At 46.2% G+C, this 22,566-nt stretch overlaps 1 protein-coding gene across 1 annotated transcript; it reads left to right on the top strand.

Moving 5' to 3' along the window:
- Window positions 1-1,143: 1,143 nt before the first annotated feature.
- NFAM1 (NFAT activating protein with ITAM motif 1) lies at window positions 1,144-18,669 on the top strand. Its single transcript, XM_071732614.1, has 6 exons — window positions 1,144-2,973; window positions 5,104-5,442; window positions 6,498-6,607; window positions 9,197-9,295; window positions 13,859-13,945; window positions 16,392-18,669. The coding sequence occupies exons 1-6, from the start codon at window positions 2,865-2,867 to the stop codon at window positions 16,449-16,451; spliced, it is 804 nt and encodes a 267-aa protein (XP_071588715.1). The 5' UTR covers window positions 1,144-2,864; the 3' UTR covers window positions 16,452-18,669.
- Window positions 18,670-22,566: the final 3,897 nt, after the last annotated feature.

Here is a 22,566-nt window from a genome sequence, read left to right as displayed (position 1 = left end):
TGCGGGCTTTTAACAGCACTTGAGTGAAATCAATGGCTGCTTCCCAGCTACAAGCAGACACTGTTGCTAGCACCTGGCCCAATCCTGTATTTAGTCTCAGGAAGTGATCAATGTTCCCTGCATCAAAGGAAGGACCAAGCCATGTGGATCCTGTCCAGTCTGTGCTATGATGGGGATACAGCTAGACAGGCAGTTCCCTCCTTGTCATGCTGCAGGGACCAGCCCACATGCAGCACTGTACTGTATAATGCATGAGTGAAGGTCATACAATGCTCTGTTCCTTCGGAGCTTTGTAATTTATTTCCTTTGGCACAGGTATCCTAGTTAGTTCCACCCAAGTTTTGGGGGTATATGTTCAGCCCTGCTACGGGCTGGTAATAGAAACACATATCTCTCTCCAGCTTTTCCTCATCTTCCTCCCATATATGCTCCAGGGTTGAAACCCAGTCCAGAATCCCCAGACCAAATTGAATTAGAATTTAACATTCAAAGATTCAGGCTCCCTTCAGGCTCTAAGGAACAGAATGTCATCCTGTCTCATAGTTAATAGCTGCTGGGTAGTCGTTTCAAAGCCATTTCTTTTCAGCAAGCTCTACCATAGCAAATTCCAGCAGTGAATGTATTTCTGGCCTGACTGTGCCTCTAATCCCACAGCTGAGTCTTAGGTGTGATCTCTTTTGAAATGCTAGATCTCTTTATTTACTTTAAAAAAAAAAAAAATTCCAGACAGCAATATTTCTAGGACTTGGCATTTAGAGTGGCAACAGGGGTTGTTTATAGGAAGAGAAGGGGAAGGACAGAAGGAGGATGTTGACCTAACAGCCCTACAAACCTACCGCACTTAATCCACTTATCTCTGTGAATTCCTGAAGCAGATAAATGCTGATAACAGTTAAAACACACCACTGACAGGAGCAGCGTGTTCTGTCCTCTAGAAATACATCAGTGCTGGAAACAGCAAAGCTCTGTGCTACCATGGGGATGAGGATGATAGAAGAGCTGAGGAAGCCCTCGCTGTTCAGCAGAGTTCTTCCACAGGAGGGTAGGAAGCCCCTTCTCCTTCCCTGCCCCAGCTATGCTGAGATGTTGTCCAGGCCTGAGGAATGCTGCCAAGCACTGTTGTAAGCCCACAGCCACCCCAGAGCCACATCTGCCTGATCAGTACCTACATATCTGAGGAACCAAGTGGGCCCCAAGAGTCTTGTGACCGCTCTTGATTGTCTTTGCTGCTCAGCGTTAAGACCTGTGAGGAGTGATCTCCAGCTGAGACCAGCCTCGTGCAGCTCATGTCATTGTGTCTTGGGGAAAGAAGTTGGTTTTGGCTAATTTAAGCTATAGCTGCCCTGGAGGAGTGCAGCTGCTTCACTAGCCTTGCAGAGTCACTCAAAGCCACTTGCTCCTCTTCATACCTTGGATCCATACCATGGCAAGCAGTGGCCACAGCTGCTCCCCACTCTCTGTGTCAAGACCTGTACAAAGCTAAACAGGAGGGGAAGTGCTCTAAACCAAAGGTTGCCTTGGAGCAAACCTTGCTCCTACAAACTCTGTCGGGATAAAACAACAGATAAAGAGTGGTTTTGATGATGCACAGTTTACAGTCTCAGCTGCCTTCTTAGATCTTTCCCCACACAACCCAGCACCCCATGTGAGCAAAGAAGCCTTGAAATTGCAACAAAGTGCTTTCTTGTGGACAGTGCAAATGTCTCACAAGAAGTGCGAAAGGAGGAAGCTGCTTGGAGAGAAACGAGGACCTCTCAGACATCGGGGTTTTTCTGAGTCAGATGCTGCTCGGCTGTTGCATTGCAGATATCTTAGCTAAAAACAAGCTTTTGTCGAAATCAAAGACTCTTCATGAGTATAGGTAGGAGGGTCCTCCCACAAAGACAGGGTTTTCTTCTTCAAAGGACTCTCCTTAGGTTTCCCCACAATAACTTTCTTATAACTTGCCTGCATTGTGAAGCTGGTTCAGAGCCGGCATTGTGTGAATCTCAAACATTCTGGCTGCTAGGGATGAATTTCCTGGCAGGTTGTTCTCACTCTTGGAATACAAGTGCTTTTCTCCAAAATGACCTAGCGGGCTGTGGAGGTAAGTTTTGTGCAGGCAGGAGGATCGTGGAGATGTTTCTCTCTACTGACTGCTGGTGTGGGTGCTTATTTTTCACACTGAATGCGAAACAGGTGGTCCTGTACTTGAGTGTTCACATAAAGAAGTTTGATCGTGCTGCTCTGCCCTGAACCCACACCCTCTGGCAGGGTTCAGCAGCTGCCCCATGTGAACAGAGCACTCAGTTATGAACATTTAAAAATAAGGTGACCTTATTCCAAAGCCTGGATGGTCCATGCAGTGAGATAACCCAGAATAGCTGTTCTGAAACAACTGTGTGTGGTTCCAAAACAACAAATCCTTGCAATATTACGGTAAAAATCCCACTGCTCCAGAGTCCATTGAATCCTTCACTGAATTTGAGCACATTCATCTCAAATGGCCCTCATAGGTATCAGTCAAAGCACTGTTGGTTTTTTTTTTTTTTTCTTCCATATTCCAGCATGGGGTTTTGGTCACTGTGGAAGGTGACAAAGTTTGTGTGTGATATTTTACAGTCATTGGCAGACAAAGCTCTATGCATTAAGAGCTTATGGTCTTATCTTTTCACACCTGCTGGTAGGTGTAACACCATTGCAATAGTTCAGAGAAATGAGCCCCAGTGTGGGGAGGAGTCTGACCAAAAAGCAGAAGAGAGCCTGAGTCTGCCAGGAACTGCTTGCCAAAAGCTGTGTGTGTCCACCCTGCCTGTCCCTTTGCAAATGGGAAGGGACCAGCCAGCTGCCCAAGCACAGAAATACCTGACCATCCCTCATCTCTGATGCCTTTTGGATCTTTGTATCTGGTTGCTTTCTTACAGACTTTGACCCCCATCATGGCCTCTAATGTAAAAGTCATCTTCCTGTTTCTTTGGTCGCTTCAGTGTGGAGGTAAAAAAGCATTTACTTTTTTTTTAATTCCTTTTGTTTACTCTCATGTTTGTTCATATTAGAGCATTTCCAGCTGCTATCTTTTGCTAATTTCCAGAGATCCCCTCTAGGAATTTGCACGCTGCTGCTATTTCTGTCTTTTAAGCATTTCAAAGCTGAGAGAGAGAGAGAATCCTCAAGAAAAGGGGAGCATGGGGAGAGGGGTTAGATAACCTAAATAAAACGGTGTGGCTTTTTTTCCTGGCATGTTTTTCTCAAGCTAATGGCTCTTGGGATACTGTAGGAAGATGGATCCCTCCTCTTTTTATTACAGCAGTGCTTAGCCATGTCTTGTATAGAAACTATGTTCATGTGTGTTCTGCTGGTTAGAGATGAGGAGAAGGGTGATGAATGATGAATTATTTTAGAAAATAAGGCCCAGAAGAGACCACTCGGGTTATCACTGCCGTGGTGTCTGTGGGATTTTCTGTTACCATCTTCCCATAATACTGTATCTCATGTACAGAGGGCTGTACACTCACAATGAATGAGCACATCCCTTAGGACTGTACTGTATCTCAGTCAGCTTTACAGCTGAGAATCTTTTTCTAGTGGTGTAACCCAAGCTTGTCCTTACTCTCGGGCTATTGTCCCTGGCACTGTAGAAGATTTTCTTTAACAAATGTTTCTTCCCAACAGTCCTCTCAGGACAGTGGATGCTCCCTCCCTCCTTTATTGCCCCCCACAACACCTCCTTGGTGCTCAGCACTCAGCAGCTCGAAGTCTGAGTTGCCTTTTCCAAGGCTGAGTCCCACTGTGCAGAGGCGATGCCGCTGTTGCGATTCAGCATTAGCGTGTGATGGCAGGAGAGCAAGCCTGGCTGTGCTCTGGAACAGCTTTAATGCCTTGTTATGAGCCTGTTCAGAGATGCAGAACCCCAGGGAATCCCAACAAAAGCATGAATGAAAAAGCCTGCCCGTCGCCTACCTTCTCTCACTACTTATTTTTCCACCCTTCTATTTTCATATCTCTGAAAGAATCCTTCATTTTGTAAGAAGGCTTGTGTGTAAGTTTCCTGTTCCCTTTTTTAAAGGCAACAATAGTTTGCACAGGCCTCCTCTTAAGTTGCCTTATGTATGGTGTTATGTCAGCTGCCAAACAAATAGATCCAAAGACTGCTTGATGTTAAAGCCAGATTTGACTGGGAAACCAAAGACATCTTGTACCCCAGGCTCCTTACTAGCCTGTGGCTTACTCTTAGCTTTCTACAATTTTTTTTAACAAAACAGGGAGGGAACTATGGTGTGGTTCCCTGTTTGTGCTTATTCACCCTCTTGTAACTCCCAGCACTGTTGCCTACTGAACTGCAGTGATAGATCACTTTCAGCAGCTCTGTCTGTGTAAGGAGGAAGCTCATGAAGGGCATGATCTCCCATGTCTCTTTCCACGATACTGTCATGTATAGATACTTAAGATCTGCAGACTTCTGCAGATAGTTCCCGTATCTAGCATCGAGTCTTGTGCTTTGCTGCCCCGTTACAGCAGCAAAACTTTGGAGTGATGAAGCTGTGCCTTATTTCTCATGACCCCAGTGCCAGTCCCCGGGCAGAATATACAATTTCTTTCCTCACTCATGCTCCAGAAATACACGGTCTCACTGATAACACCTGCTTCCTTGCAGCACCTTCACTGACTTAGAGTCATCACATGGGTACGTGCAGATGCCTCAGCAGAGGTTTAGAGCTCAGGAGTTTCAGGAGATGTCCAGCGAGCATTTGTCGTGGAAAAATTGCTTTCTGTTCTGTCACTGTAAATGCAGTCTCACACCACTGTAAAATCAGTTCACTTCCTGCCTAATTTCCTGTATTTCTGTGTGCTGGTGTGGTAGGGGGGAGTTCACAAGGGAAAAGGGGAAGCCTGTGGATGCAACAGGCTGTTGCAAATCACACAGCAATTACCTAAGAGACGTGGCAGATCACACAGGGCACGTGCTCTGAATCACTCAGTGTCTGACAAGAGCCAACACTTGGTGCTACGGGCAGGCTTCCTGACATACAATTATTTTCACTGTGTGATCCTGTCTTTGGGGCAGCAGTCCTCTCCTGACATAAAGTGATGTTAGGTGACTGCTAACAATTATTATCCTTACAGGGGGAAGTGTTGATGTACAACAGAAACCTCCGATCCAGGTTGCACTGCTCAAGGAAGGAATATCCATCCCCTGCAAAGTCATCTTCCCTTACATGCCAAAATACACGGAATTTTCAATCTTATATTACTGGATTAATTCACTGGGCCAGAATACAGTCATCTATAGAAGGTCAGAAAAAATATCCATCCCTTCTGGAAAAGAGAATGAGACTGCTGCCCTGTCCTACGACCACAGAATTGTACCTCTTGGAAGCACCTTTTCTACTGGCACATACTACTGCGAGGTCAGATGGAATGACATACAGAAAATGGGAAAGGGGGTGTTTGTCCTTGCTAGAGGTAAGTGAACAACCAGAAAGGAAGGGCTGGTGGTTAAAATTCAGTTGGATCTTGCTGAGAAAAGGTTATCTTTGCTTCCACCTGAATGTGCTATAAAGTCAGGTGGGAATGATACTTTTTGCTCAATACTTACTGCCATCAGAGTTGAATATGTTTTACACAGGTGGCCTGTGCTACTGTTCCCAGTGCACAGATGGAGGGGATGAAGATGCTACCACAACCTCCTGGGAGCAACAGTCATAAAGTCAGAGTGTAAACAGGGAGCCTGGGCACTGAATGTGAGGGTGCTTTTAGGTGACAGTGTTAGCAGGCTGTGGTTTGGCTGCTAGGAGTGTGACAGAAATGGCTGAACACAGGGCCAATAGTTAGGGTCCTCACTGTAATCAGACATACAGGTCAGGTGCTCACAGTTAGTGCCTCATGAACCAGTTAGATACTCAGCATTTGTGGCTCACAAACAAGTTAGGGGCTCACTGTAATCCCCCTCCCTCCCCTTTCAGGTTGGTCATTTCTTTAATGCACAAGCTGGAAAGCAAGGGAGATTTTCAGGTCATGATAAGAGAAATGTTATAGAAAAGTGATAAGGACATGCATGCTGCTGACTGGCTGCGTTTGCGTTATAGAATGCTGGTTATGAAAACTTCTTAGAAAATGTAAATGCAAAGAACTGTGGCAAAACAGCTTCACTGCACTGGTCAGAGGATCCCTGCAGTACCCACCCTGCTAGTTTGTGTGGCCTGTGTGCTTTCCACCATCTGTGTGCTTTCTGCCCCTATCACTAAAGACCTTTGCCAGCTACTACCCCTTTCCTTGGCTCTCATGTCACCTCTCTCTTATCTATGTGAAGTGCAACTGCTTACATCCTGACTCTTTCATGTGATTCTTCAGCTGAGCCCTGCTCTCTGTTCAGTCAGACCAGGTTTTGAAGGGTTTGTGCATGTGCCACTGTATTTTGGACTGCCTCTGTATTTTAGCACTCTCAAGGCTCTTTCCAGGGTTAAAAATGCATCAGGACTGTAATTTCCAATATGAATCTTTTGCCTTCTTTCTTACAGATGCAGGGTACCGAGAGACCCCTTATGGGTGGGCAACCCTCATTACCCTTACCACTTTTCTTGCTGCACTGAGCATCACTGCAACAGTTCTGCTTCTGTGGAAAAGAAAGGCAAGTTAAAACTAATTAAAAGAAATACCTGACATGACCCATTCTAGGAATTTATTTCAGTTGTTTCTAACTTGTCTGTGTTGGAAGTCCCCATGCTGAAATTTTCTGTGCTGAGTGTCTGCTTCAGGTTTTGGTTTCTTTGTTGGTTCTTGTGTTTGTTTGGCTTTTTGTTTGTTTGTGGGGTTTTGGTTTTTTTTGTTTTTGTTATTTTGTTTGTAAATTCAGTCTTTCTGAGAAAAAACAAGTAATCAATTTATCCATTAAACGTATTCTGGTCAGCATTTTGACTCCAGCATGCTCTGCTTTAGAGCAAGGATCTGTCACAGGGCAAAAAAGTCACTTTAGCAGTGTCCTGGCCCTGGGAATATTTCAGGATCTGTGGCCTTGTGATGGGTCTTTAGAAAATTGCAGTTTGTGCATGCTCAGGCATGGCTCTTGTCAATTTAGCAGCTCAGTTGTCTAAAGGAGCCCATATGAGGCTGCCTTTCCATACAGTGCCAGTCAGACAGGTAATGTCCTGTGCCCCCAAGCAAGTCTGTTGCAGCCCTCATGGCAGGAGAGGAGCAGGACTTTCCTTGTTTCTAATCCTCTTTCAAGATGGGAGCTACTCTGGTGCAAGGGCACAAGCCGTGGCTCATGCACCACAGGAGAAAACAATCTGCAGTGTAGAGAGGATGGGGATCAGAGCCATGGGCATGTGTTTGTCAGAGAAAACATCAAGAAGCAGAGTGAGAAGGGAAGGTCAGGAGAGGGATCCCAAAGAAGCCTGTGTGGAAGTCCCAGCAAACTGGAATACAATAGAAACAAGGACCTGAGGAGCAACCTGCTTTAATTGACTCTGCTTTGAGCAAAGAGGGATTGGACTAGACAATCTCCAGAGGCACCTTCCAACAGCAGTGATTCTGTGAGGCTGGAAGAAGGAGGCTCTGGAAGGAAACCGGGACTGGAATCCAGAGTAAGGAAGCACTGAAGCTTGGAGGAGGGTGTTAAGGATGGACTGATAGGGTCCCTCAGGTAAGCACACCAGTGGCACAGGTTGGGACCAGCTGGGTAAGAAAGTGGAAGCTGGGTGAGTAGCTGAGGGCAAAGAGGAAAAGTAGTGGGGAAGAGAGGATGTAGAAAGCATAACAAAAGTCAAAAGTAGTACTGAAATATCTGGATGAAGTAGGAGTCCTCCTACCACCTTTCCAGTGGAAAAAAATTCTATAGTTGTGATACTGAAGTCTCTGTTGTATGGAGAAAACCTACTGCTCCTAGTACTGCCACTCTCAGGAGTTCAAATAACATCCTCTGTACTTGTCCAGAGATCTCAAGGCTGGCTTAAAAAGAAATTGTCTTTTAGAACATAATTTGGGGATTGCACTTTTCTAGGCAGAGTATCCCCATATTTACTCTTTCAGCCTGCTTTCTGCCACCACGACAGCAGACTCTCTGCAGGAATTTTTATGTAGAGGCTGTGCTGCTGGTACAGTCCTGTGACTCCAAGGAGCATCAGGCTTCAGCACACACAGCCAGAGATCATGAGGTTGAAAAGAGAATGGCAGCAGTTGGCAGACCTGCTAATCTCATGAGACTTACCTTGCAGGCAGCCTGATGGAAAGGGAAGGAGTGTAAGTGGCAGAGTGACTGGGCTGGAGACAAGCCCCCATCTCTGCTTGTCTAGACAATGTCTCCATGGGGACGAGGAGGGAGGTACTGTCATGACTCGCTGATTGGCACCTCTAGGTTTTGAGGGTGGGCCAGCAAGTCTCAGGCCTGTCGGCTGTTCCTGGGACCTGAGGAGATCATGCAGTCAGTACATTTGCTCTCCTGCAGAACACGGCCCATATTTCTCACCACAGCTTGCTCAGACCTGCTGGTTTAAAAATGTTTATCTTTAAGAAAAGCTATTTAGCATCCTCCTTAGTTACTAATGGACTGGAAAGCAGTTCATCGTTTTCATGTGATGTGAATATAATCATCCCACTTCTTTCTGAATTAGAATAGATACTTAGCAAAGCCTTCTGCCTCCTCCCTTGCTTGCTGAGCAGGGCTAACCCTTATCTGTGCATGAATGGAGTGTGTTCAAGGAGAAGTCATCCAGTGCAAGAAACATACCTTCTTCCTACAGCTCCATGCTGGACTTGCATGTTAATGTATCACTGACACTATATCATTAATGGTCATCTGGTGCTTCTCTGAGCTGCACATTAGCAGAAGCTTCCCAGCCAAATTCTGGTGAAAGTCACTGCAATTCCCCCTCATGAATTTCCCATGCATACTTTGAATAAGGCCCTGCTTTACTCCCTGTCCTACAGCATTGTCATGTGTTGTTAAATACTTACAACTTTCATCCAGTTAAGCTTCAGTGGTGGAAAGCCCAGTTCTCCTTTCCACTGCTCCAGGGTAAGTCAGCAGACTCCTCCATTTCATCCTGTGGTGAGGAAAGTGATTGGCCTATGCTGCACAGAGAGTGCCAGCACTCTTTGCTGTGGAAGCAACTCAGGGGGTGTGTGGGCAGCTGGCTTTGAGGTGACGTTGGTGTTTACTTCACCTATGGGGAGATAGCGTTTTCTCCAGATGTGTCATTTGGTGTCTTGTCACCTGAAGGTTTTGTGCCCCAGAAGAAACCAGCTAAATATCCCGAGACAGAAGGTGGAAACACAGCCCCCTCCAGCCAGCCCACCACCACCTTCTCCTGTCTATGACGTGAGTACCAGAATTGCCCTCCATCCCTTCTTTCTGCATCATGGTGCAACCTTTCTTTTCCCTGACCTGCAACAGTACAGGCAATCACAGTATCATGATGTGAAACGTAAGCCATCCCTGCATACCAGCCTGGCACTGGTGACCTTGCTCCTGTGCTCTGCCCTGCTAAGCTGCTCTCAGAATTGTGCATGTTCCTTGTCTCCATCCTGGTCCCACCCGTGGCCTCCTCAGTGCCAGAGCTTTGCACCATGCCCTGCTGGGCAGCACCCTTCCCTCTGCCAGCACAGGACATCAAGCATGGGGCCAGAGGGAGTTCCTGGTGGTAGGGGCATCTCCACAAGTTAGGAAAAAGATCTCAGCCCCACTTTCTACTTTAAAGTGTCTTAAGGACATGTCCTTCCCAGCAGAAGAATGATGGCTCAGGAAAGGAGCAAAGAGGAGTGCTACTCCCAGCAATCCCAGCTGTTTGGAGCTCCTGCTGTGACACTTTCACCAGTGTCAGTATCACAGACCACTGCAGTCCTGAGCAGGCTGACTAGCTCTCTGGGAAAAAGGGCAGGAAGAAAAGTGAAGGGAGTCTCTTTTCTGGAGTATTTCACTTTCCATAGCATAATATCTCTTTTTTTCCATTCCCCAAGCTGGAGAATGCTGACTGCTCCCACTGCCTGAGCCCAACAGTGTCAGTGTCATAGGTAATAGGATTGGAGTGGCTCTCCTGACATGTCAGGTCCAGACCTCAGCTACCTCAAGTAACCATGACCCCTAATACCATTTACAACTGATCCAGCTCCATTTAAAATTGATTCCTTTTCCTCCTTTTTCTCACATGGGAGGGCTGCTCCACTAAGAAGGGAAGGTTTGGGTTGTTGTTTTTTTCCCCCCCTCCACAATATGTGGGAGAAGCAAGGAGGAATAAAAAGAAAGCAGATAGAGAAATACGTTGCCTGAATTTTAGGAAACCTTTCTGACTGTGAGGTATTCAAGGGCTGGAAAAGTCTCTCCAAGGAAAACCTGTAAGCTCTGCTGCATTAATCATTTAAACCAAACAAAATGAAGCTCTGGAGAATGTAGTACAGAGAGAAGCAAAACCCTGCCAAGAAGGCAGGAGACCTGATAGGATGCAGATATGAAAAACAGGACAGGCCTGCTCCCTTCTCATTCACACCTCATAGGTTGGGGGCACCGTTTTGTGGCAATATATACTGGATGTCAAATGTTTATTCTGGGCAAAATGCAATGCTTTGGGTAAAGAAGGTGGCAGGTTATAAACCTTTTCAGTTATACCAAGTAATTTCTTTTTAATTTGGGCTTATAAAAATCCAAATGTGTGGTTTCCTGCTGAAGTGGATGATTCCTGCAAGGAGACAAAAAAAAAAAAAAAAAAATCAAATCCATTTCTCGCTCAGTCGGCCTCGTCATGCATCCTTAGCTCCATCTTAATTACATGTTCCATCATGTTGTTCTGTTCAGGAGGCCCCACTAAGGCTGATGTAGCAAGCCAGCAGAGCCAGCCTTAGGCACAGGCAGTCCCAGGAGCTGGCTGGGCCCTTGTGCTTGCAGGAGCCCTGTGGACCTGGCCCAGCTGGCCTCCCCCTGAAGCCCCTTCATCACACACCAGCTGTGCAGGGCTGGTAGCCAGCCCGGTGCTCAGGGCAGGTGGCTCAGCCCTCTTTGGCAGGGCTACAAGAAGCCTTGGACCATCTCCTGCATGCTGGGGGGCACCAGCCCGCCCACTGGAGTTTACTGTATGGTTGGAGCAGCTGCTGTGGGGTGACTCGTTCAGGCATGAACTCCCAGCACTCTCCCATGTGGTGAGAGCAGGGCTGCGAGGTGAAGAGGGGGAGCAAGCACAAGGCTGCAAGGTGTAACAGGGAAGTTAATGGGGGAGAGAGGGTGAGAGCCCTGGGATGTGGACCCTGCGTTGGATGGGTCCTCAGGACAGGTGAGGGGAATGGAAAGTCAACAAACCTTATTTCCTTTAAAAGATGACTCTGGTGCCCCACTGCTAAAGTTTGTTGGGACTCTGCATGGGGTAAAACCAGCCCTACAAAAAACCTGTTGGTGTTAAATCAGTTGTTAAATATTTATTGCTTAATTCTTGAGGAGTGCAGAAATCTGTGGTCAGCATTGGGGTAAACTAAGGCAAGGAAAAGGGAAGGGCAAGTAAGAAGTAACTCCAAGTGATGAGATAAAGAAAGCAGAGATGAGCAGATGAGACAGGAGGTCCAGATGTGCCTCAGGTGGGTAAAAACAAGAGATCGGATTTTAGAAAAAATTCAAGTCAGGGAACCACAGTGTTCTTGCAGACCTGGATCTGGGAGCAAGAGCAACTGGAGGCAGCACTGGACATGGAAGTAAGGGCCTGGAACTGGTCGGTGCAGCTCAGTGTTACCTTACACAGCAGCAAAGCTCACCCCTGGCGTGGGTAGTCCTAGCACACACTTTCTGCAAAGCTATTCTGCTGAACATCCCTAGGATCAAATGCTTCCTTCACTGACTCTTCCAGGTGCCACCCTTTACCTCATGGTCCCTTGGTGTGGGTGTATGCAGTTAAAAGCATGAGGTAGCAAAAAGCTCTGGTAATAATGGGGCAGCTGGTGCTCACTGTCTTCCCTCTTCACTGCCTGGTGTTTCTGGACCTCTTTGTCCTCCTGCAGCACTGGAGCAGCTTTCTGTCACTGCAGTGCCCAGACCCAAAGCTGTATTTTCCTCTTTCTCCCAGCCTAGCTGGCTAGCTAATGAGCAGCTGGGAAATAACAGTCTGAGGGACTTGCTTCATCCACTTTACACTTCAAACAAGGTTTTTTGAGCAGCAAACAGAACTCCTGCAGTGCAAGCAGGTTCCATAGCACAGGAGCTTTTCCTGGTGTAAGGGAGACAAGGAGGCTGCTCAGGAAGGGGAAGGCATCTGCCAGCAGGAAGGGGAGAGGCCCATGTGCCTCTGCTGTGACAGTAGCAGGTGGTCAGTGACCAAGTAAAAGTAATTAATTTGCAAGTGGTGGTTGGAGACACCATCGTTCCAGCTGTCCAGCAAAGGACCAGCATTGTGAACAGCCTCCATGGCAAGAGGGCTTGTGGTAGGAGGCAGTATTTTTCTGAGGTTAAACATCAAAAGGATCCATCTTGCTTGCAAGTGGTTTCATACTAGAGCAGTGAGAGAGCTGCTGGTCCAGCCACAGTGACATGGAGCTAGGCTGTTGGGAGCACAACACATGGGACAAGGTCCTCACTGTGAGCATCACAGAGAATTTAAGATGAGGACATGGAAGGGGGATTTTCTGTGCATGCATGTGCACGTGCAAATAGTTGGGGATGTCTGCTGAAGGTAAGTGGGTTGTTGAGTGGGAAGCAGAAAGGTAAAATTATTTGCCTGTTCCCAGGGAGGATTGGGAATGGGAGATATGTGGGGTGCCCCATTGACGCAGCCCCTCCTGTTTGTTCCAAGCCCTCCTTCCAAATGCCACTCCTCAGTCACCTGGTCCTGTTCAAACTACTGTCCTGCTGGCTGTGGTCCCGAGAGATAGTGAGCATTTGCAACTCTGGATGAAATTATGGAGGTTCAGGTGATTGGCAGCCCCAGAATGAAGCTCCCATGTTTTGCTTATCCTCCTGGCTGTGTTGCAGGGTGCTTTGCTCCCTTTGCAGTCTCTCCACTAATACCATCTGCCCCTCTTGCGGACGGAGCTCCTCCCATCTTCCTGTTTCCAGAGAAACAGCCACCTTGGCAACCTGCTGTCATCCTTGAAACACACATGGAAAAGTCCTCCTGATTGGTATGTTTGATCCTTCAGGCAGATCTGGAACATCACTCAAACTGACATGCATCTCCTGTGACACCATTACCTGGGGGACCAGTGCCTGCATACGCATGTAGGGCATGTGTGTCTTTGTGTAGGTGTGTGGGATCACAGATATGTTTGAGGGCCTGGGAGTATATTGATTTTTTTTATTATTATTATTCTTTGCTCACTCTAAGAAGAAAGGAGAGTTCTGGCTTGGGAAAAAACAAAACAAAACAAACAGTAAATACAAATCATGCCCAGCATTAAGTTTCCCATTTTTGACAACCCCTGTGCTTCAGGACCTTCAGCCTCACCTCTCTTCTCACCCTTCTCTGCCCAGAATAACCATGAGCTTGTGGATGTCAGGCACCTAAACAGTCCTGCACAATGCAGAGCACTGCCCCTTACCTGTGGTCCCCATGGTGCATAATATACTCCTGTGGCAGAGAGAGTTCTTTATTCTGCATTCTGGAACATGCAGAAGCAGAGGGAGGCAGTGACATTGGTGTTGTTCTCCACTGCCTTACATGGGGTAGGTAGCTTCAAAGCCCATCTCTGTGAGCCTGCAAAAGGAAGATGATGTACAGCTACATGGAAAGATTTCAGGAGAAAACTATTTTCTTTCTGCTCAAGTTCAGGTCAGGAACTTTAAATTTTTTGGAGAGGGCAAGAGTTCCTAAAAGTATCAGGCACAAGGTGGGGAACAGGCCAGTGGGCAATAAGTTGCCTTAAGGCTAAGTAATTTATTTGAACCCTGCTCTCTTCTCTCCTCCCCGTGTAGTGCCTGGATTTGCAGCAAGTTGATGTCTACTCCATGCTCGAGGACAACACAACCAACCTGTCACCCAGAAAGAGTCCTGCGAGGAAGGTAAGGGCTGGGGCCCTGCTCTTGCAGAGTTTACTTATGCTTTAGACACAGGAGGAAAGAAAAACCACAGAGTTGCTGTGGCCTTAGCAGGCAGTAAGTCTCTCTGTTCTATCCCCACTTCCAATCCCACCAAAAGGGGAAAACAGGACGTGACATCCACTCGCCAGCTGGGCTGCAGATGTAGCCTATCTTCCTTCTTCTAGCAGAACCTTGCTCTTGCAGCTCTTCCAGTTCTGACAGTTCTGGTTTCATGCAAATACTTTGCTGTCTGACGTACCCTGAAAGACTTTGAGGGGTTCAGTGTTGCTCTGAATGAGGTGGACATTCATGGGCAGTTGGCCAGATGTCGGCTCTCAGTGTTGCCCTTTCCAGATTATTTAGGCAGCTGAGAAGTCCTTCCAGGTAGAAGAATCTGCACCAGGGGCAGACCCTAGACAAAACTTTGCTCTTACCAACGTTAAGGGTCTGAGAGCCTTTTCTTGGTAGCAGAAGCTATGATCTGAACAGCACCTGGGTTGATACATTCTCTGCCAGCTCTTGGCCTCAGGAAAAGATATTGTGGGTACCTTTTGGACTTGGATCTTGCTGGGATGGAATTTACAAGATACAAGGAATGAAATCTGCTCATTGGAAGCAGCTGCAATTCAGAATATCCAGATGCAGTTTTAGGGGCCACATGAAGCAGACCAGAAACCCACACAGCCCTCTACCTTGCCTTTCACAGGCATCAGCTGTTTCACAGGGACAAAACTTGCATCAGGCACCCCAGGGAACATTTCCTTCTTGTCCTTCAAACTTCATTGTTCTTTTCCCCTCCAGATGTCTTATCTGCTTAAAAAATATATTCTCTCTTCTAACACTGGAAAAGTTCCTGAAAAATGTCTCCTGCTTCCTCTGATGTCATGTTGAGGAGAGTTCCCCAGATTGCCTCTGCAGTGTGGAGCATGGCACCAGCTTCAGCTGGCTCCATCCTCTGTTTCATGAAGGACAGTGCATTACAGTGTCTGAGGTATTTTCATATCTCCCACTTCTTTGAAAAAGGTGGTCTAAAATCAAGTGGCTTCCTCTATGTCAGATCTACTTGCCATGTGGTCCAGGCCCCAAGGCCATTGGCCTCTTGCAGTTATTGCTGTGGCACCACAGTGGTTGGTGGTAAAACAGCCAGTGTCAGGTGTCCAGCTATTGAGGGAAAGGAGGAATTGTTTTAACATAGGTTGTCCTATACAGCATCCCAGATTTTGGGTTCTTGCTGCATTTTGAATTAGTTGGACAGGGAGAACAGGAGGTCCTGATCACTATTCCCTCTCCTATTTATTCTTCTGCTCCCTCTCAGTTACCTTCATCAGCTGCCCCCTTTGAAGAGTATTCAGTCTGGGTGATGAGGTGCAGTATGTGTGGGTTTTATTCCCAACCACAGAGCTGTCTGGGCTCTGCTGAATCACATGTGTGTGGCCCAGACCACTCAACCACTGCTCTGGGGGGCAGCGGGTCTGTAAAACAGAGCAGGAGCAAAGCAGCAATGCAAGAGCAAAGGAGCATCTGCGTGTGAGTGAGTCTGGAGCTGCCCCAGCCAGGGTTGGGCAAAGTTTGAAGCAGAGATGAGAGAAACAAAGGAGATTAAAACAAAGAGAGGGAATGAGATGGGCTCTGACACCAAGAGCAGACATAACCGAGTGTCCTCAGTGGGAGCTGGGATTGCTGAGGGGTGGCTGGCTCTGCTGCAGGGGGTCCAGGCCAGCCCTTGCTTTGGGATCCTATGGATAGAGGGAGAAATGTAAAAGGAAGCAGGGCAGAAAAGAGTCCCTGAAAAGAGAGCATTAGCATACTGTCACGCAGGACTCTCAGCCAGCGTGGGTAGCAAGGGGTTAATCCCACATGCTTTGGAGGCGCCTGTACTCTGCTCTTCTGTAAAACGTTTCCCTTTGGTGGTGGCAGCAGAGAAAATGCTAGTGTAGGTAGGGCTTCATTCACCCGGTGGCATTTCAGCTGCTTGCTGTGTAACCTTGCTTACAGCAGGCCTGTGCCACACAGTGCTTAAAATATCAGTCTGTCAGCACCTTGTCTGCACAAGAAATGGTTGTGAGGAATAAACTCAACTGTTGAAGAAACAGGATTGAGGAGGTCAGGGAATTCCTCCTTCACAGAATCCAAAGTGATTTATTTTTTTTACCAAGTCCAATTTTCCCTCCCCTCCCTGTCTGACAGCTTTTTTTGGGGGAAGAGTGACACGTAAAGGAGGCTTCTTTATCCCCTGGGCTGGATTAGTCACGTTTGTCTCTGGCGGAGCAACACTTCTCACTGTAGCGGCTTCCGTTTCAGCAGATCACTTATAGCCTTTTCTAACAGAACAAACGTCAGTGTCTGCTTATTAAGAATTAATTAATCTTCTTCTGAATAATTTTCCTCCATTTCTTTTTTTTTTTTTTTCCTTTTCATCATCCTGCAGACACCTAAGAAGCAAGCAACTCTAGAAGAATCCTCTGATAAATTGTATGAGAATATCTAACAGGGAAAATCTGACCCTCTGTGAACCAGAGTTTTTTCTGTACAGCAGAACTACTCTCTTATATCCCCAGTTCTCTGCGGAAATCCACAATGACTTCAGGGCACAACCAGGAGGGACTTGTGAACCCACAGCTCCTTCTAAACTAACCTTCATTAACAACAAATCCACCTGCCCAGATCCCACTGGGGCTCAGTCTGCATTGATGCAGCAAAGCTGTTTTACAGCAAAGCCATTTGATGCAAAAGAAAAGATGCCTTTGTCAAGCACTCACGTGTATCTTAGAAATAGTGCAGAGGTGGTCTGTGCAGGTTTGTCTCACCTGGCCTGGCTGAAGTACTTATATCTTCATCCTCTGTGAATGATAGGACAATCCAGAGACCTTCCTGCTTGCTGGCTTGATCTTCAATCCTGACCTGCAGCAGTCCATCTGATCCTGTGCCTACAGCTTTCATGGCATGGCCATCAGGCCTTCAGGCATATTTCAAGTAAGATCCAAGCATCCACCTGCCCATTTTTCCTTTCTTAGGAACCCCACAATGAAACATGCTTTCTCATAATCTGATAATCCCATCAAGTAGTCACAGATGCCTGCATACTCATCTGACTCAAATCAGTGCCTCCAAGTAAATGCTTTCCCTGTGGCAATATCTGCAGTGTACGGTGAGGAGTGGGATGCATGGACAAAGATGGAGAAAAGAAAAACAGAAAACAACCCTGCTTGGCACCATGTTCTACTGGCAGTACCCTATCAGTAACAAGGGTGAGGAAGAAGGAGGTGAGACCCCAAGGAAACTCCCTTGTTGAGACTGCATATGCCAAGTGGGTCTGGGACCAGGTTCCAGCCCAGAGAAGTTCAAGCTGAACTCCTTGATTTCCTGCTCTCCTTGGCAATGGGCATTGTTACCATTTGGGATTTTGAGCCTCTGTGGGAACAGGCATGGTACCTCTGCCCCACCAAACCAATAGGTTTGTCTTTGTTTCAGCTGGCTGGCCTTTGCCAGCAAGGGTATAAGGCTCTGTTACTCAGCTCCCATAAGTTATTTGGCCAAGTAGGCCAGTTCTGAAACTTAGACTGGAGGGAGGCAGGAGGCCCTAGAGGTGAATTTTCTGTGTGAGCATTCTCTCTCCTGTCAGCTGGAACTTGCCTACTGCTTGTGCTGATGCATATTCTACTTCTAACAGGGAAGAGGTTACATTAAATATCCATATATAACACGATCAAACCAGTGGATCAAAAAGCTGAGGCTGTTTTATCTCAGATTAAAAACCAACAACAAAATAACAACCAAACAAAACCAACCCAAAATAGGAATATGCAGCATAACTTAAGAGGAATTGTAGAAACCTCTTTAAAGAAGAAGATCAAATTAAAATTGAGCTCCAGGGTCATAGGACCCTCTCTAGTTGAAGATAATGTTGCTATGCATCAGAGATAGAGGCTGTGGAAAATGTCTCCAGGGCCTCCAGCCTTCCCATACTATGTTTAAAGAGATAATCCTCTTATTGCTTTGCTTTTTTTTATTAGAAGAGATTTCAAACATGCAATTTGGACTTTCTTCAACCACAGGAAAATGCTTTTTCTCTTCCCAGTGTTGAGAAATTCACTTCAGAAGAGCAATGCAGACAGCAAGGCTTATTAGACCTGTTTTCCATTTGTTAAGTAATCATGACAATTATAAATAAATATTTTTGAAGTCCACAATTTTAGTATTTCTAATATGACCACAAAACACTTGTGCTCACAGAAGAATATACAGAGGATTGTGCAGGTGTAACAATTCCTTTCCTTAACAAATTTGAAGAAATTATGAGATGAATTATAAATATGTTGCAGCATGGCAATAAAATATTCAGCAGAAGCTGGTGGATTAGTTGAAAACTGAAAACTTTCAAAAGAATGCATCGTAGTTTTTGTGTTTTGCCTTTTAAATTTTATAAACACTAAAAATACTGTGTGCTACTGGAAGTTTCCTGACTAGGATCTCATTTTGCAGTGAATTGATTTGTCTTGTTTTTCTGTTACCTTTTAAAATAGCGTGTTACTTACATTTATGCCTGAACAATTCTGTTAAGTAACTGAAGCTGTTTAAAATGAAACATGAGAGTAAGAATGGTATTTGGAATAGAAAAGGCTGTTCTAGAACAGCCAGTGCTAAAGCACTGGAAGTATCACACCAGGTTCTGATCAACTGAATAAAAAAGTAAAAAATTCCAAGAAGCACTGGCAAGCCTGGGGATTTGGGCTGTGAGCAAAAGCTTGCCAAAATCAGGGGGAATTGCTGTGTTGATTTCAGTGGGGTCTGGATTGGCCCTGCCAGGGTAAAATGCTGCTGCAGGAGAAAAAATAAATTTTGAAGTTCTGTGGCCACAAGCTGGTACCACCTCTTTAGTATCGTGTGCCACGGGCAGCTGCAGTAGTGTCAAGGTGTGAGAGGGAGAAAGGTATCAAGCAGAAGACCGTGAGAACAGGGATGTTTTAAAATGGCATGGAGTTTTCTAAGGAGGTATGAGGAAATGCCCTCAGGCACATCTCCTTTAGGAGACTAGGAAATATAATTTTTTAAATATTGGTATTACTACTTTGTTCAAGAAAAAGGCAGTCATGTGGTCTTTTTGTCTAACCTGGCTGTATGGCTCATGAGAATTGATGTAGAAAATCCGTATTACTAGCAAGAGGAAAAGAGTTAATTTTAAAGCGTGAGCAATTGAAAAAATAGAAGAGCAATCAGGGATCAGGTCTTCCAGCTCCACAAAGTTGAGAGACTTGTTGTGTTTATTTGTTTTGCTTTAAAGTGAATGTTGGGAATGGATTCCTCTTTAAAGCTGTGTCCCTAAGGGCAACAGCTCCTCTTGCTTCCCCCAGCATGTTGCTGTTATGCACAGAGCTTACTCTCAGGTTACAGTGGTATAATCTTTGATTCCCAGGTGTTGAATTATCCCTTTGTACAGACAGGATTTCAGGGAAGCAGAGACCTGTTATCAAAGCAAGCAGTGGTATGAGGTGGAAATGCGCTGCCTTCCTTCTTCTAAAAGAGGTGCTGTGTTGGCACTAGGATCCTTTGTGCTCTCTACCAGGCATGAGCCTTTGGTCCTGAGAGATACAGTCACTCAACACAGCCATCCTCAATGTGTTGTCTTGGCTGGCATTGCTGCAAAGGCTGTTGGTGACACCAAGGTCATCTAGTGCCTTCAAAACAACTCTTTTTTGCAATGCTTTGCAGCAAATTCTATCTTGAGAAGGAAAAAAAAAAAAAAAAGGGTGCTTTTGAGTGGTTCATTGGTTTGTTGGGTTCATCGTTTTCTGCAAAGAAGCTTTTGCATGGCTACTGTTCAGTTTTATGAAACATGGCAACTATATTTTACTTGCATATGTAGGCAAGAAAGACCTTGTGGTGGATAATCACAATGAGAAGTATGTCCACAGTGTTGCCCTTCATTGCTTCTGTCTTCTCTTTGTTTCCTTCTCAGGGGTTATTGTTAATCATGGCAATAGTGTCTGAGTGCTCAGCGAGGGCTGGGTCCCCATCAAGGGAGGTGCTTGACTGAGCAGCACCCAAATAAATTAGTTATTACTGCTCTGGTTTGCACCACTGTTCCACCCATCAGTGCCCTAAGGGTGAGCGAGTCTGGGCCAAGGGCAGGGATCACTTCTTTCTGCTGGGCTGTCTCTTGGCTTTTCTTCAGCCCTTGGCCATGCAATAATGTGACCTTGTGAGACAGGGATTTAGGGAAGGAGGTGAGTGAAGCCACCAGATGGTGCCCTAGGTCCTCTCTGCTCCCTTCCCCGTCCCCTGTCTGCCCATGTCCCCCTACCAGCTCCTCTGGTAGCCCCCAGGCCAATACTCACTGGGGTGGGTACCAACAGCCATGCAGAACATCCCCAGCCATGACTGTCCTTCTACCCCTGGGGCTGGTGACTCTGGCGCCCCTAACAGCCTTGTGCCATTGGCCCAGGTGCCACCAAACATCTGCAAAGAGATGGGGAGATAACAGGTTCCTGCCTTTTGCATTTGTTAAATCTGGAGAAATAGCTTCATCAGGTATCAACATCCTGGCACAGGAATGCCCATGTGAGGGACAGGAAAGTGGGTGCTCACACTGTCATTGTGTCAGACTGGGATCTGAAGTGCAAGATCAGCCAGATGCTGGGGGCTGTTTGGAGCAACCACCACTTCCTTTCATTGTTTGGAGGCATCTTATCTTGGGATGATTTACTGTGTGTCCATGGTGAAAAAAGCCTTTGGAGCACATGCTGCTCCTCATTTTTGCTGTGTCAGGAAGCTGAAGTAGGCTCAAATACCACTCTCAGGGTGTTTTGGGATTCTGCGGTGGTCCAGATTTGCTCTCCAAAGTGAAGTATCATTAAGAGCTTATAAATAAAAAAGGAGAAGGTCAGAGAACACCAGTGACTACTTGGTCTTAAAGGGAAGAGGACAGTATGAACCTTCAGTGTCTCCTCTTGCTCAATTCTAGGGCAAACTGTCAGAGATAAAATGTTTTGCTTAGTTGATGATAAAATAGAAATGCAAGTTACTATTATTAACTAGTATGTTACTAGGTATTACCCTATTAATAACCAGGCCTTTAAGCTGCCAACCTGCTTTACAAGCTGTGGATCTGGAAGGTTCACAGCACCAATGCTGCAACAGCACAGACATCTAGAGATAAAGCCTGATGGTTCCTTGGCAATAGCAGACAGGTTCCTGTGACACAGGAGGGCAAGTCATCCTCAGCTCCTGAGACAGGAGGGGAGCACAGGGCTGCCACAGCCAGCACAACAACATTGTCTCATCCTGGGAGGGAATCTTTCTCCTCACCAGCCAGTGAACCTCTCCCGGAGCTCCTCTTTTCTCTGAAATATGTGGGACGTCTTCTTGCTCTGGGCCACGAGAAGATTTGGATATACAGCTGGTAGGGACAGGCAGGTGAGCCACCCTGCTTTAAGGAGTCAGAATGTGATTATCCACACTGGAACAGGGTGAGCATGGAATAGAAGCCCCTGTGTTAGCTTTTCCATGTTATGTCTTTTAAAAACCTGTCAGGGCCTCTGGTTTCTGTCCCATCTGAAAATTTGTCTGCCTACAATTTTGTGCAATGATGTCTGAGCACAAGCAAAGGTAATAATTGGACACAAAATACCTGTACCACAGTGAGCTTCCTTCCCTGGTGAGGGAATTAGCCCTGTAATGCCACTAGTGGTGCTTTTGGCACTGCCATGTCCCATTAAAATCAAGTATTTCAAAAGTCCTTGCAAGACTCAGTATGACGTTTCAGCTTCATATGTGGAAAATGATGACTCAGGATGTCACTGAAGACACACAAGATTAAACAACTTTTTCAAAGTTGCAGATACTGAAGCTGGGAACAAAGTTCAGGTTCCTAAGTTCTTATTTATATCAAATTGACCAGGTAGAAGCTAGTAGATGTGTAAATAAGAGCTGTTGCACTCCTTGTAGTTTAGGGGAAAAAAAAAAAAAAAAGTTTCTTCCTGAGTCACCAGCACCAGTTTCTGCAGCACTTTGCTTTTCATTTTTGATTTCTCATGCAGGTATCAATCAGGCTCATGTCTGTCTGGCGAGATAGCAGAGCTGCAGTACTTACCGCTCTCTTGTATGGTGGTATCCAACATTTTGGCAAGAAGGAAAGCTTGGGAGAGCCACATTTCCGTGGAAAGCCCAATTTTGTCTGCTGTAATTCCTCATATAAATGTTTATGGTGGGAATACGATGAGTTGCTGCCCATCCACCTCATAAAGCCTTCCTGACTGCTGGAGTTCCTGAGCTTGTCGAGAGGGCTTAGAGAAGGAAGAGCAAATGGCTGCAGCTGAGTTGCAAAGGCTCTCTTTGCTGGGAAGTCCCTGCCTTCCCAAGTTAGATGCTGGGGAAGAAGGAGGTGTGAGGAGAGGTGATAATGCTGATAATTATGTGAATATAAATGCTTGCCATTTTTTTTAATGTATAAAGGAAACCACTGCTTTAAGGTGATGTAATTCCTGCTTGGTTGGGCTGTTTATTCAAGCAGGGGTGTGCTGCACTAGCATGTGGGCAAGAGAAAGTAAAACTTGAGCTCAGCATTTGCTCTCTGGGGTTTCTGTATGCTTTCAGACTCACTCAGG

This window comes from Heliangelus exortis, chromosome 1, assembly GCF_036169615.1.
Source record: "Heliangelus exortis chromosome 1, bHelExo1.hap1, whole genome shotgun sequence".
Lineage (NCBI taxonomy): Eukaryota > Metazoa > Chordata > Aves > Apodiformes > Trochilidae > Heliangelus > Heliangelus exortis.
Note: the sequence above shows the minus strand (reverse complement) of the source record. Positions and strands in the feature narration are given on the sequence as shown.

Bases quoted from the DNA above. Each gene is read 5' to 3' on its own strand.
- NFAM1 (XM_071732614.1), top strand. From the start codon at position 2,865: ATGCCTTTTGGATCTTTGTATCTGGTTGCTTTCTTACAGACTTTGACC. The intron at 6,608-9,196 runs GCAAGTTAAAAC...TGTCACCTGAAG, and splicing joins TGCTTCTGTGGAAAAGAAAG to GTTTTGTGCCCCAGAAGAAA. The intron at 13,946-16,391 runs GTAAGGGCTGGG...ATCATCCTGCAG, and splicing joins GAAAGAGTCCTGCGAGGAAG to ACACCTAAGAAGCAAGCAAC.